General features: G+C 45.2%; 1 protein-coding gene across 6 annotated transcripts in view; it reads right to left on the bottom strand.

Moving 5' to 3' along the window:
- The window catches only part of NAALADL2 (N-acetylated alpha-linked acidic dipeptidase like 2), a 668,594-nt gene that overhangs the window by 569,530 nt on the left and 82,799 nt on the right, over positions 1–16,265 (bottom strand). For 3 of the 6 annotated variants that reach the window (XM_082224110.1, XM_082224106.1, XM_082224105.1), the window contains exon 1: positions 7,394–7,602. The exons of 2 other annotated variants lie outside the window; for them this stretch is intronic. In XM_082224110.1, the coding sequence (XP_082080236.1) occupies positions 7,394–7,436 (43 nt within the window). In that variant the 5' untranslated portion in view covers positions 7,437–7,602. One more of the 6 variants, XM_082224109.1, reaches the window with a different exon arrangement.

Here is a 16,265-nt window from a genome sequence, read left to right on the forward strand (position 1 = left end):
CATTGAAGTTAATGGACTTAACCAAGGGCACAATCCAAGCACAAGATCCACCCGGATGAGCGAGTGATAGATCTCTAACTCATCTGAGGCTATACGGGAGTAACCCCCATCATCCCTTACTGGTTCACCTGAAGCTGGTACAGTGATGCCCCGCAAGACGAATGCCTCACAAGACGGAAAACCCGCTAGATGAAAGGGTTTTCCGTTTTGGAGGTGCTTCGCAAAACGAATTTCCTATGGGCTTGCTTCGCAAGACGACAATGTCTTGCGAGTTCCTGTGGGTTTTTTTTCCTTTCTCCCCCCTTTTTCTAAGCCGCTAAGCCGCTTATCAGCTGATCCGATAAGCCGATAAAAGCCGCTAATAGCGCTAATCCGCTAATCCGTCAATGGGCTTGCTTCGCAAGACGAAAAAACCGCTAGACGAAGAGAATCACAGAACGGATTCTTTTCGTCTTGCGAGGCACCACTGTATAAGTTCCCCAAAAGGGGCATTCTGGGAGTGTGGCATGGGAGGGACTGAGCAGAGGGAGAAACTTACACTGGATGCTCCATCACATGACCTCCTTAGAGTGGAGTAAATCCAATTCCAAGTGTACCAGGCTTGGGCTGGTTCCACCAACAGTAGCCTCCCTCCTGGATTTGAATCTGTTGTATTTTGTGCCAGCGTTAAGGCTTGCTCCCTAACTTAGATCCAGATAAGACTGAGGTACTGTTAGTGGGTGGTTTCCTAGATCATCTGGGATTCCTAGGATGGGAGGTTGCCTGCTCTTGAAGGAACAGGTACACAGCTTGGGGGTACTTCATGATCCATCACTGTCCCCGATGGCATGGACTGCCTTCTATCAACTTCTGCTGGTGGCCCAACTGCTCCCCTATCTGGACAGCGATAGCATCACCTTTGTCATCTATACTCTGGTAATCTCTGAGTTAGATCACTGAAATGCATTATATATAGGGCTGCCTCTGAAAACAGTTTGGAAACTTCAGCTGGTGCAGAATTCCCAGTGCAAGACTGTTTCAACATAGGACACCAATTCTTACTTCTGAGTAGACATAGGAACATAGGAATCTGCCTTATATCCAGTTGGACCATTGGTCCATCTAGGCAGTTGGAGAATGGATGGCGGCTAACAGATTGAGGTTGAATCTTGACAAGACAGAAGTACTGTTTTGGGGGAACAGGGGGCGGGCAGGTGTGAAGGACTCCCTCATCCTGAATGGGGTAACTGTGTCCCTGAAGGACCAGGTGCGCAGCCTGGGAGTCATTTTGGACTCACAGCTGTCCATGGAGGTGCAGGTCAATTCTGTGTCCACGGCAGCTGTCTACCAGCTCCATCTGGTATGCCAGTTAAGACCCTACTGTCTCACCAGAATGGTTCATGCTCTGGTTATCTCCTGCTTGTACTACTGCAATGAGCGCTGCGTGGGGCTACCTTTGAAGGTAGCCCGGAAACTACAACTTAATCAAGAATTTGGCAGCTAGACTGGTGACTGGGAGAGGACGCCAAGACCATATAACACTGGTCCTGAAAGACCGACATTGGCTCCCAGTACATTTCTGAGCACAACTCAGAGTGTTGTTGCTGACCTTTAAAGCCCTAAATGGCCTCGGCCCAGTATACCTGAAGAAGCTTTTCCACCCCCATTGTTCAGCCCAGACACGGAGGTCCAGCTCCAAGGGCCTTCTGGCAGTTCCCTCACTGTGAAAATTGAGGTTACAGGGAACCAGGCAGAGGGCCTTCTCGATAGTGGTGCCTGCCCTGTGGAATGCCTTCCCATCAGATGTCAAGGAAATAAACAACTATCTGACTTTTAAAAGACATCTGAAAGCAGCCCTTTTTAGGGAAGTTTTTAATGTTTGATCTTTTACCGTGTTTTTAATGTTCTGTTGGGAGCCGTCCAGAGTGACTGGGGAAACCCAGCCAGATGGGTGGGGTATAAATAAATTTATCATCATCATCATCATTAGTTCAGTACTGTCTACACTGACAGGCAGTGGCTCTCCAGGGGTTCAGACAAGAATCTCTCCCATCCTTATCTGGAGATGCTAAGGATTAAACCTAGGACCTTTTGCTTGCAATGCAGATGTTCTCCCTCTAAGCCAGGCATAGCCAAACTTGGCCCTCCAGATGTTTAGGGACTACAACTCCCATCATCCCTAGCTAACAGGACCAGTGGTCAGGGATGATGGGAACTGTAGTCCCAAAACATCTGGAGGGCCAAACTTGGCCATGCCTGCTCAAAGCTATACACCTCCCCACAACGATTAAGTCTGCACCCTAAATTTGTTGGGTTTGTTTTTCAACTAGGACCCTAAATCCATTCATTTCACTCTTTCCCTTCTCATGGCACTGGGGTGGTGCTACCTTCAGCTCACGCTGCATTAGCAGGCATGCTATGCTAAGAGACAATCAGGCCGGCACACCTGTGAATGTTGGAAAGGCTCCTAAAACCAAGTGAGCGCAGGAGCACAGGGACGGAAAGCTGGAGCTCTCGGTTCTATTTCTAGTGCTTCACAGCTGACACGGTATACCACTCTGGGCAAAACAGTTAACCTTGCTGTACTTTAGCTCTCCCCCCAACCCCACGCACCGTAAAATCAATATTTGCAGGTTGCAGTATGATTTGTCAATTAGGCTGTGTTTGTTTCAGTCGTAGCGGCACCACGGCGACATGCCACCCCTCTTTGCCGAGTGCTTTGTGCATCTGTCGTTGCATCCAATTAAAAAGTTTTTGACAATGCAAATGCATATGCTAAGCAGAGGCTTTACAGCTGCTCTGAAGCAGATGAGGAAACTCTTGCCATCTATTTCTGAAGGGCATGAAACATACGTTTGGCAGTAGCTGGGCAGGGGTGTCTTCAAGCTTTGGTGCAGCCCAAGTTGATGGCATTGCCTCACTGCCAACACTGCAGTCAGGGGGGGGGGGGGATTCAATTCTGTTTGCATTTATAAAAGCAAACCTCTCAAATTCACACATTCTGAAATAATATGAGAACTGAAATCTACAGTTATCCAAATTTTGTGATGCTGTTCTCCAAGCCCCTTTTTCCTTTTTTTTTAAAAAAGTGTGTATTATGCGGAATATGCATAAAAATCAATATACCAATGAAAGTTGCATAAGAAAACATTAAAGTAGCAAAGGGGGGGGGATATGCATACAAAACTGCATACAAAAACGTTTTCATTAGGAGACGTTTGCACTAAAAGGCTGGCGAATTTTCGCAATTTCAACTGCTGCAGAAATGGGGTGAACTGAATTCAAGACTGGATAAATGAGAAACTGAAGTTGACAGGCTAGCCTTCCATCCCCAGACATGCATCACATTCTATGCATGATAGCCAAGAAACTAGCATTTGAATCTCACTTAATAGTGGCAATGGGAAGGCGTCCTCCACTGATGGCAGCACACTCGCTTAAGGGTGCAAGGCAGCCCATGTGGCACACACAGCTTTCTTCTCAGGCATCTATCTGGCACCTGAGAATGCCACCTCATTCTGCCCAATGGGAGGACCAACCCTGGCTGCAGATTTTCGGGGGGGGGGACTGCATGGGAGAGACGAGACGGATGTTCTATTGCACAAGCAAAAGCAGAATGGCAGCACTGGATACAACCCAATGGCTTTCCTTTCAAATGTCACACTGACCGCTGAGTTATCAAAGAAGTGTGTGATGCTGGAGTTAGGACCAATATTGTGGGGGGTCCCACAGCCCCCTCTGTGCATTGCATCACACAGGTGAAGAATGCCATATGCGCTCTACACATTCTTAATTCTATTGTACTTCTCAATGGATTTTAACTACCAGCTGTTTTTGTATTAATTTATTTACTACAACAACCACATCCCAGGAAAATAGAGACAATGAATATGTGTGGAAATCTGGTTCCACACCCTAATATGTATATTAAGTCCTGGGGTGTGATCTGAAGGCATAGGAAGCTGTCGGAAGCTAAACAGATCTGAGTTTCCACAATGTCTAAATGTGCCTTACCAGTGCCTTTAGACTTCATGATGGGAGAAAGACAGGATATAAATACAAGAAATTACCTCAAACTTCCTCAGATACATAAAGTCTTTGAATTATGTGCCAATTTGAAACAAGCAGCCATCAAAAGGTCTATTATTTGGTGTTTACTTTCTACCTGTTCCAAAAACCACACCCTGCTTGCTTTAGGCTTCACGTTAATCCACATGAAAATGAGCATCTGCATATTTCACCATCACAATCTGAAATGCTTGCTCAAGGTGGTGGAGAGATAAGGCGAGCAAAAAACCAAAAAGGCAGAAGTCTCCCTCTAAAGTTACATTACCAAGTCCCTGGATGAACACATCTGCAGTGAGTGAACACTAAGGGAGGGGGATGGTTCAATTCCCATTTCCCAAACCAATATGCAAAGTGATGTGCGGCTGTCTTTTAAGATTCACACCTCTCTGAAATGTGTGATGTAGTACGCCAACTCAAAAATGCATTACAAAATGAGTGTATTAAGGCAAAGTGTCACATATATATGTGTGTGTGTGTGTGTGTGTGTGTGTGAAAGTAATGTGTAAAAAAATGCATTATATTAGGGAAAATGCTTTGCAAAAATGCTTTTATCATTATCATCATCAGATTTAAAACAGAGATTGAAGTTTCAAATATTGATAATCTGAGTAGAATGGACTCAACGCAACATCTCCTTAGGAAGACGTTATCTAATTCAGATAGATGCTGGAGGTGCATCCAGGGATGTTTTGTGTTGTTCTCAACTTCTTGTCCATTTCCATTTTGCACTGGTGAAATCTTTGATATTCACAGATGTCTATGTGTTGCGCGCTTTTAAATCACATTCCCATGGTGTGAGAATTAACAACACAGCAACAACAAAAAAAGATTTTGTGAGCCCTTAAGGCTGATAAAATACTTTGAACCTGGAAGGATAAATACCTACCATCTATTTTGAAATGGTCTGCAGATCTTAACACTCTTGCTACATTTGAATGCACTTTTTATAAACACCAGCTTCACTTGGATACGTAGTCAAAAATTTGGATGGCATGCATCCATCAGTATGTGCAAAACAGGAATACTGTACTGATGTTTAGAGTGTTGCTGTGAGCTGTTTGTTCTCTTCTTGTTGTTTTTTCCTCTCCTTCCTCTCCCTCTACCCACTTTTTTTCTTTAATAATTTTGCATTCAAATGCTATTTTATTATTTTTTTCTTACCCACCTTTCACCATAAGGTTCCAGGGCAGGTTATGACAATTTAAAAATACAGATTACAGTCAAGAGGATAGGGTAAGTTCCAATATATATATATATAAGGTAAAGGACCCCTGACAGTTAAGTCCAGTCGCGAATGACTCTGGGGTTGCGGCACTCATCTTGCTTTACTGGCTGAGAGAGCCGGCGTTTGTCCGCAGACAGTTTTTCCAGGTCATGTGGCCAGCATGACTAAGCCGCTTCTGGCAAAACCAGAGCAGCACACAGGAATGCCATTTAACTTTCCACCTATTTATCTACGTGCACTTTGATGTGCTTTCGAACTGCTAGGTTGGCAGGAGCAGGGACTGAAAAACAGGAGCTCACCCCATCACGGGGATTCGAACCACCAACCTTCCGATCGGCAAGCCCTAGGCTCTGTGGTTTAGACCACAGCACCACCCGCGTCCCACAATATATATTAGGTGTCAAAGGCATATACTATGCAATGAGGGTCCCAGGTGCACCTCTGTAAGAGATAGTTCCACAGCTTAGGGAGCACCACAGATGATAACTTCTCTCAGCCCCCAGCCCCCCCCCAAAAAAACTTATGAAGATGGATGGTAGAACTACCAAGCAGGCCCCCTCTGCTAATCTTCACACCAAGAGGTTTAGTAGGTCTCTCTTCTCAGTAGTGGTGCCCGCCCTGTGGAACGCCCTCCCATCAGATGCCAAGGAAATAAACAACTGTCTGACTTTTAGAAGACATCTGAAGGCAGCCCTGTTTAGAGCAGTTTTTAATGTTTGAAGTTTTATTCTGTTTTTAATGTTAGGTGAAAGCCACCCAAAGTTGCTGGGGAAACCCAGCCAGATGGGCGGGGTGGAAATAAATCATCATCATCATCATCTGGAGCAATCTGCTAGAGCTGCCATCTTGGCTCTTACCTGGCCTAGCCAAGTCACAAACCTTGCCTATTTGTTTCGCCCTGAACAAATTTTGTATGCTATCTCAACTTTCCTTGTTTAAGGAATTCTGAGGCATTATTTTACTTAATGTACCCCACAGCTTCCTTAGCTGTGCGCCCACCCATCATCCTGAAGTGGCTGGGTCTTCCTAAAGGCGCCACTAAAAAGAGGGAACCATCTCGGCAGCCATGTCACCTAACCGGCCTCATTGCTCTGATCTGCGGATATAGTCACACCTGAGTGAGAAGCATTTTTAAAATGAAATTTGTGCTCTTTGATTTTTTAAAAAATGCAACAATAATAAAATGGGTCTAGAGAGTTTCCCCACTTCCACTTCCACCACCCATTCAGATGGCATTCAGCAAAGCTTTGTTATGAAACAGCTTCCCCAGACACATTACTGGCCCATTTGCTTACCTGCCCACAGGTATGGATCTTGGTTATTTGGGGGCCAAAAAAGAGGAAGAGGGGTGGATAGAAGCACAGCAATGTGTGCAAGGTTTGCCTGGTTGCCAAGGAAGAATTTGTATTCACCATACAGTTGGCTATGTACACACCTATCCAGAATCATCTGTCATGAAGATAAGCCATTGTTTCATATGTCACCGCCAAGTTTGACAATGTACGTTGTACAGCAACATGCAAAAGCCTATTTGCCGGTAAGCAGGTCCTATTGAATTTTAACAGAGACTGCAACTAAGTAAACATGTTTAGGACTGGTCTAGCTGGCTCTGCAAAATAACTGTTACAAGTCAAATTAGTTCTTCCGCTTGATAGGAGCACCAGTAAATTTGCAAGTGCGTATATTTTCTTGGATTTTGATATGCCATGTCCTCAAGTTAACTTTTTCCTCATTGCAAACTGAAGATAGTCCTCCAACTCAAGGAAACTGCAAACCGCAAAATATAACCTGCAACAACCACAAGGAACCGGAAGCTAAATGCTGACTTTCATCCAAGAATGGCATGTTTCCCAGTCCTTTTAAAAACACAGCACAACTCAGCACAACTCCTCGGAATCGAGGAGGCATTTCCAAGAAAAAGAGAACATAAAAGGATCGCAGGAAGGGACCGGGTTTTCCCCGCTTTCCCAGAGAACACATCCACGTGCAGGCGCAAAGCTCCACCAGGGATGACAGACAGCAGCTGCCTGTAGCTTCCGAGAGCTAAACATTAACCGCCTCAAACCTAATCCCTGTTCCTCGCAGACAACAAAGGTGATCTCACCGCTTGCACACACTTACCTTGCAAGGGGGGATTTGCGAAGCTCTTTTCTTTCTCTCCCATGTTCTAAGGATTGTGGGATGTGGGGAAGAAAACAGCAGGATCTTTGCCGAGAAACCAGGCAGTGCCCAGCTGAGTCGGTGACTGGGAAAGTTTGACCTCCTGACTTCCTACTGTAGCAATGTAACCGTACACCTTACTTTCTTCTGGGAATAATTAGCAACCTGCCTTCCCGAGTTACCTGGGCTCGCCTGACCTGTTTCTCTGTTCTCTATAAAGTGACATCACATCCTTTGATCTCCTCCGCTGAATTACCATGTGCTTCGGACAACACGGCAGCTGTCTAACTTTGGACTCTCTTATTCACTCTCTCTTTTTAATCACTCCTCTGTTACTTTCACTTCTAGGCAGGGCAGAACGCTGCTTGAGCTATGTACATTGTTAGCAGCTAATGTGACTAGTCACAACACCGAAGGCTTGGGATTCCTAGTGTCTGTTTCTTTTTTGTGCACCTGATTGCAGGAGAGGTGGGGATTTGGGGAAAGCAGGAAGTAATGTCAGTTAGCTAATATCTGGGTTCACTGGGAAAGCCAAAAAAATTCCACAGAAATAGGGAAAGGTTCTTAGGAAAGTTTAAAAAGGCCCAAGCTTAACCACATTCCAACCTGAACTGCATGATACGATCCTGCTTTAAAAGCACATCTCCAGCTGTCTCTGTCTGCAAGGAAAAGGCCAACTTTTTCTGGCAACTCTCCCTGATAAATCAGTAAAGATTTGTGGCATGCCTTTTTGAAATGACTTTTTGCGACTTGTCATGCTTCTGGTTTCAGACTCCTCCTCTTAGTCTCTAGAAGCAAAACCTCTCACGGGGCAGATTCATCTTGTCTCTAGATGTACATGGGTGTAAAAGCACATGTGTGAATGCTAAGGAAACATGGAGCACACAGAACGACATATAACAAAATGAAGGGGTTGTAGCCACGGCCGGATTTAGGTTTGATGAGGCTGTAGACTACTGAAGGTAATGGGGCCCTTTATATGTCCAGCTGTCCTTTGTCAACAACAAATTGTCACTGTTTTTTGTGTTGAATGTATGCTATATGGTAATTTATGGACCTAATAGACCTAATTTATGGACCTAAGTATGGACCTAAAGCCATTTGCACATGCAGAATGTAGGCATCCTATATATAGTAATGGGCAAACCAGTGATATTTTAGGGAGCAGGCTAGCAGGCGGGGCCCATGACTTACATCATAGGAGCCTACACAACACAAAACACTGTTGCTGTATGTAGGTTTTATTTGTTTTTTATCTTATATTTTGGGAATGTACATCCAGTTGTTGTTTTCCTTCAAAATGTTTTGGGGGCCCCAAAAGAGTGGGGCCCAAAGCTTACTCCCAGATAAGTGGGCTTAGGATTGCAACCGAAACCATTCTTCTATGAGAATAATACTAAACAAGCCCTGTTGCGCAAGCAGAACTTGGTTTGTGCAGCATAACTACAGTCAGTGCCGGATTTACGTATAAGCTAAACAAGCTATAGCCCCAGTGAATTCAATAAGCTTTACTTCTGAGAAGACATTGTTAAGGATTGCATTGTAAGTTCTGTACTTCAGGACCAAGCAGGGCCATATATATAATGCGTCCCTCCCTGAGAGGTTAAGATGAGGCAACTGTGACTTGGAAGGGACCCCAAGAGTGATCTCAACACACAGTCTCCCATCCAATTTGAAACCAGACCAGACCCTGCTTAGCTTTTTCAAATGTCCTAGTAGTTTACTACTGCCCCACTGGGGAGATGCAGGGCAGCTCATGTGGTACACACAGCAGTGGCCTTCAAGTGCTGCCCACTTTCCAGCATCTGCCACCTGAGGTAGTTGCCACAAACTGCTTAAAGCTAGGGCCAGCACTGGTTACATGATTGTTTTGACTCTTAATATTACAGTGGTACCTTGGGATGAGAACGGGGTCCATTCCAGAGCCCCGTTCGCATCCTGAATGCAACGTAAGAAGTGACAGCGCATCTGCACGTGCACGGGTCGCGTTTTGCCACTTTGGCGCATGCGTGTGACATCATTTTGAGCGTCTGCACATGCGTGAGGGGTGAAACCCGGAAGTAACGCACTCCGTTACTTCTGGGTAGCCGCAGAGCGCAACTCAAATGCGCTCAACCCGAAGCACATTCAACCCAAGGTATGACTGTAGAGGAAAGCAAGGATTGCAAAACTGAACAAAGAATGGGGGGAAATGTTCTTCCACCCTTCTCCTTTCAGCCCAAGGGCAGAATTGCAAAGATAATCTTATCTGAGCCACAAGTTTGTTGTCTGAGGAAATATTTACTTTCTCCCTCCCCACATACATTGAAGGAATAGCAAGCATGTTAAAATGTAATTCTGCAGTAAATTGGTAATGAACAATTGGATATATTTTTTCAACAACAACAAAAAAATAGGAAGAAATGAAACCTTACGATTTATTTTATTCTGGCGTTTACAGAGCTATCAACTGGAGCAATGCAAACAGAGTTACAACCTTGTTGTGCAAATACCCTGCATATTAAACTAATACACATAGTAAAATACAACACGGCATGTGTGCCAATAGTCATTTGTTCCCATTTAGAGCACTCTGTAAAATGTCATCTAATTAAGAAGGCTGAGCGTTATCATGCCCTTATATGCTGTGAAGGAAGAAGCAAGACTATTCTAGGGTTTGTTTGTTTGTTTTTATTTGCAGAATGGTTTTCCATGCTTTGATGAATCTCAACTGAGACAGGAGAATGGGGACATTCCTCTTTCTCCCTGAGTTGTCTACAAGAGACATGGATCCACCTATTGACAATTTGGGTCAATTTTGCATGCACTCATTCACAAATCATATTTTTAAAAATGTGTTCCCATCTTCTACATTAATCAATAATTAACTAATCTGCATTAATATGAAAATTTATTTTCAAATCAATCCCAAAATAAGTGTTTTTGTTGTTGAAATGTATGCATTTCTAAATGTATTTTACCCCAAAGCATGCATTTTAAATATATATATATATATATATACAGAGAGAGAGAGAGAATTTAGAGAGGCCCAGAACCTAAAAAGTAATTTGGACCCCATCTCTGTATTAGTCTAGGAGGTCACTTTGCTTAACAATGAAGACCATACACAGACATTCTCGATACAGTGACATTCCCGTTTTTCACGCATGCACATGCACAAACACATTTATATCATTTTGAGCCCCTGCAGAAAAGGGAATTTTGTTTGTTTGTTCAGTACACCATTTCCCACCTTTCCTGAAGGATCTCAAGGTAACATTCACATTCCTCCCCCCTCTCTTATACTCTGACTGCTATTCTGTAACTAGTAGATTAGACCAGCATTTCCCAACCTTGGGCCTCCAGCTGTTTTTGGACTACAACTCCCATAATCCTCAGCTAGCAAGACCAGTGGTCAGGGATGATGGGAATTGTAGTTCGAAAACAGCTGGAGGCCCAAGGTTGGGAAACACTGGATTAGACTGACGGGCAATAAATGTTGTTACCCAGCAAGCTTTGAAGCTGAGAGGAGCATGGAAGCTCAGCCTGTCCCCCTCACCATGGCATTATACCAACTATGCCACACCAGGTCCCTCACCCGAATCAAATCTTCTCTGGGGATGCACGGACCCAATCATGTCCAACAACCAGATAAAGCTGTAAAACCAGCAAATAAGCATTCCCTAGAGAAGCGCAGCTAATTACCATAAACAAGGTTTAGGTTAGGTTCATTCAGGTTATACATCGTTTCCCACAAAACTCAAAGTCCCAATGTGATTTACAGACAAGGCAGACAACAACAACCATCACATAAACTTTTTTTCCCTTGCTAAACTTTTCTTAATTTTGTTAAGTAATCAAAATATTTCAAAGTGAAACAAGGAGTCAGGTGGTGGCTTACCTGGGGGGAAAAGTATTATTTTTTTAATGCCCCCCCATCTCACCCCAAAATCAGTGTGAGAGTTAAGCGGATGCTGAAATCCCTCTGCCCTGGAAACTAACTGTAATAGAACTTGGAAGTGCTGGATTTGGGCTGGATTTCACACGCTGCTTATTTGGGGCGGGGCGGGGCGGGGCGGGGGGATTAAACCTGGTATCCGTTTGCTGCAGATATTTCCATGGCCATTTCGCCCCCTCACAGGTGAACCCACTGTGGGAAATGCACCTTCAATCTCCCTCGCGTGTTTCCCACAGTCTAGGTAGCAGCCTTTTTACTTCTTCTTCTTCTTTTTTACATAGCAGCCACTTCATAGTTCCGAGAGACAAATTCTTTGCGTCGGGATCTGATTTCAAGATAGAATTTAATCTTTCATCTGACACAGCCAGTACAGACCACACCTGAGCAGGTTCGAACAAGAGAGAATAGCTCGTTTCTGTCATATTGGTTTACTGTGAATAATGGGGAGAAGCCGGGACTCATACAGTACAGCAAGGTGCCTTGGTTATTATTCTGCTCTGGGAGTCAGACTAGTTCTGATGGTATGGAGCCGAACTTGGGACACGGATCCCCACTCAACCATTAATCTCTGCGTAGGGCTCTGAAACTCTACAGAACCACTGCCGGTCCCTGCAGACAATTTTGAGCTAGGTGGGCTGAGCTTCCTATGCAGAAACACAGGGTAGCTCTCCAGACACGAGCAGTGCATCTACTTCCCTGGACCGGGCAGAGTGATGGTGATGTCAGGGTTGTGCGAGTGCACTGATAGACAATCAATGTTCTACCTTCACTGTCAGAGGCAGTGTAAGAGGGTGGTGCTGTGGTCTAAACCACTGAGCCTCTTGGGCTTGCCAATTGGAAGGTTGGCAGTTTGAGTCCCCGTGACGGGGTGAGCTCCTGTTGCTCTGTCCCAGCTCCTGCCAACCTAGCAGTTTGAAAGCATGTCAGTGCAAGCAGAAGGTGGGAAGGTAAATGGCATTTCCCAGCACTCTAGTTTCTGTCACAGTGACCTGTTGCACCAGAAGTGGTTTAGTCATACTGGCCACATGACCCAGAAAGCTGTCTGTGGCCAAATCGGGTCCTCCCTTAAAGAGGGCACATATTGCAGTGAGACCTGGACAACTGACACCCTGTGTTGTGGGTGGGTACGATTGGTCAGCCACAACACCTGATTGGCAGATCCCTTGAAGCTGGGTGCAATCTGGCCAATGGGACACAATCCAAAACTGTTCGAGAGACCTATTTATGCCCATGCACGTGACCCAGAGCTTCCTCTTTCCGCGTGTGCATTAGGAACACCCACCCACCTCTCCTTGTTTTTAGGGCTTGTTGCGCTTGACCTTGCTATGCCGTCATGTGTTGTCTGTCGTTGGGACAGGGGCACAGCAGGAATTTCCCCCACTTGGCTGATTGGCTGTTGCCATTTGGGTTTCCCCTGCCACGTAGCAAATCATCACAACTTGTAAGGTTGAGGATAGGCATTGGTTCAGGTGATAGGAATGGGAGAACGCTCTCACCATCCCTATGTGAAGGGTATTCCGTTAAAGGAATCCAGGGACTCGATGGTTTGGTCAACCCCTGAGAGGGGGTTGTGCCCGTGCCTGAGTTCAGGGGGACATTTGGGTGGCGGAGATAGCTTGTTCCCAGCTTTCCACTTACCCAGGTGTTCACCCTTGGCTGACCTATGCTGGTGCCCTGGGTCAGCGCTACCTGCATGGCAGGGAGCTAGTTGAACCAGAGCCTATGCAACCAGTCACTTTCTGTAATCAATAAAGTTGTGGTCTAAATTCTGCCAAAAAACAAAATCAAAACTTGAGTCAAGTGTGAATTTATTTAAGGGGGAGGTTTCTGGGTCTGAACACACAAATGCCGGCCCCCTCAACCTGAAAGTGAAATGAGCCTCGCACCCCATAATTGCCTTTGACTGGAATTAACTGTCCAGGAGTCTTTTACCCTTTTTTTAAACCTAGGCCTTGGAATGCCAGTTGCTGGGAATTGCCAGTGGACACAGTGATGTTGAGCTTGTGCCCGACTTGCAGGCTTCCCACAAGCATCTGATGGGCCACTGTGAGAACCACAGAATCATAAAGTCGATCTTGCTCAACTACTATTCACACTGCCCTATGCACAAAGCGGTTTATGGGCCTGATCCCGTTTATCCCAGTGATATATGGAGGAGGCTGAGAAAGATTTGACTAGCCCCAAATGTCCCAGTTAGCTTTGGGATGAGTAGGCTGTTGATTCTAGACCCCTCACACCCAAATCAAGCACAGCGGACCTCTAGAAAACACCCACCCACAACACCTTATTACAGTGGGAACCATTTCCTTGTGCTGCCAGGCTATGCATTGGCAGCCATGTGGGACATGAGTATAATAGAATTATAGAGTTGGAAGTGACCAGCCAACCTCTGCGCATAAACCTCCAAGGGAGGAGAATTCACCTCCTTCCGAGGGAGTCCGTTCCACTGTCAAGCAGCACTATCCGAAAGTTATCCCTGAAGTTTATCCGGCATCTCCAGGGTGCTGGTCTAGATGGGTCACTGACGTGTTCCAGCAGGGTCCTCTTGTGTCCTTCTGTAATCCATCACCCATGCCAGTGTGCCCTCACAGCCCTGACCTCAGTGCCACCCTACTGCCCCCACCTCAAAATCCCATCAAGGTAAATGACACCGATGCCAGTGGTACAAGTATGACTCCAAGGCCCCACCGCAACAGCAGCTCACGGTCTCCTGTGCTCCTCGCGCTTGACAGTGTCTCATCGCTTAATATGCACAGCACAGGGATGTGTGTGTGTGAAGATCAAATAGAAAAATCCCATTTTGCACTGCAGCTTAGAGGAAGGATGTGCTGGAAATGTAACTGATAAGCAAACAATCCTTTGGGTTGTAGCCAACGCTGCTGTTCCACTAGCGCAACAGATACCTGTTAATGCAACAGAACTTTCTCCTCTTTTCCTCTGCAGCCCCCTGCACACCCTCAACGTCTGTTCCAGAGGATCGGAGGACCCTCTGGAGCAGGTTTTGAGGAGAGGAAGGGGGAGATGTCACTGCACATATGGAACTCTGTGCTTGGATACAACCCTTTGTTTCTTTTGGTCCTACACCTTACAACTGAAATGTCCTTTAGTTCCCATAGTTTAAATTTACCTGTTGATTCTCATATTCATGGTTATAGGGATGCAGGTGGCGCTGTGGTCTAAACCACTGAGCCCCTTGGACTTGCCGATCAGAAGCTCGGCGGTTCGAATCCCCGCGATGGGGTGAGATCCCGTTGCTCAGTCCCAGCTCCTGCCAACCTAGCAGTTTGAAAGCACGCCAGTGCAAGTAGATAAAATAGATACCACTGCAGTGGGAAGGTAAACAATATTTCTGTGTGCTCTGGTTTCAATCACAGTGTTCCGCTGTGCCAGAAGCATTTTAGTCATGCTGGCCACATGTCCTGGAAAGCTGTCTGTGGACAAACGCCAGCTCTCTTGGCCTGAAAGTGTGATGAGTGCCACAACCCCATAGTCGCCTTTGACTGGACTTAACCATCCAGGGGTCCTTTGCCTTTTTTTTACCTCACAGTTACAGGGCATAATTGCTATACATTACTTCCCGATTCAGTGGCAGCATGTTTCTGTTATTGCGAAGATATTCTCATGGATCAAAAATCGGTTTTGTGCTCTTGTGTTGGTTCCTTGCAGGCCACAAGCGCCCACAGAAGCACCAGCTTCAGAAACTCTACAAAGATAAATCTACAAAGGCGGTGTCAAGGCAGAACAGAAGTATCATGGTGTCTTGGCATAGTAATGCCATGGTGGCATTTTGCACCAAAATGCCCACTAGTGGAGGGGAGAAAGGATTTGCCAACTAAATTAATCCAGCATGTTCCAAGGAAAAAGGATCAAAGTCATGTCGTTCCATAAACCTGTTCCATACATTCCTAACTCTAGTCAATTATTCCTCCACTGTTTCCTTCTCTTCTTCATGCTGTAGGCAGGACAATTACCTTAAGGTCATTTTTGGGGGGTGTGGACTATATAACGCAACATCTAACCGCATTCTGCCTTTGCACAGAGAAGGACTTAATAAGCTAAGGAGTTGCATCTGACAACAAAATTGTACATGGCTTGCTTCACAATTAATACTTGATTGGTGTTAAAGATAGTATCACTGAAAAACAATTAACTCTTGGATCCAAATTAATTTTCCCATTGCAGAGCATGCATGAACTATTTTGCAATTAACTTGTGCATGCATGTGACAGGAGAGAATTGTGTACCTGCCTCCCATAATAATTTTTTTAAAAAAAACCAACAACAACAAAAACCTATCAAGCTAAAAGATTTTAATTCTACTTTCCAACATGGTTTTGGAATGCCAGTTGAGGAGGAGTGCTTCATGCTTTCCTTCTAACAACCTGCAACATATATATGTGTGTGCAAAATAAGAACAGAGGGGGTGCTTGTTTGGTTGTTGCTGTTTTCCCCCAGGCAGTGCAAAAAAATTGTCTCCAGCAACAATGGGGAACATAAATGTGCAGCTGTTGAATGCTGACTTTCCATATTAAACAGCATCTTGAACTTGAAGCTTTTAGCACCTACTAATGTGCTCTGTGGCTTTTTAACTCTCCAAAACTTCACCACATTACCTTCTGTTGACTTATTTTATTTATATTCACTTGTGTTTGAGGGCTGTTAAAGGGCTGCTGATGTGCTGTGCTGGAACTTAAGTCTTCTTCTGCTACTACTTGGGAAAACCTATGGTGAAAGTGTGAGACTGAAAGCTTTTTCACACCCACACATCTACCACCCGCAAGCAGCTGCCCTCTCTCCTTTTCTAATAGTTTGACACATTTTGCAGGTGCTAGGTAGATGCCACTGGAAGCAGTCTCCACACAATAGGGATGTCCAGAGGCAACACACACACACACA

This window comes from Podarcis vaucheri, assembly GCF_965113315.1.
Source record: "Podarcis vaucheri genome assembly, chromosome: 5".
NCBI classification, from domain to species: Eukaryota; Metazoa; Chordata; class Lepidosauria; order Squamata; family Lacertidae; genus Podarcis; species Podarcis vaucheri.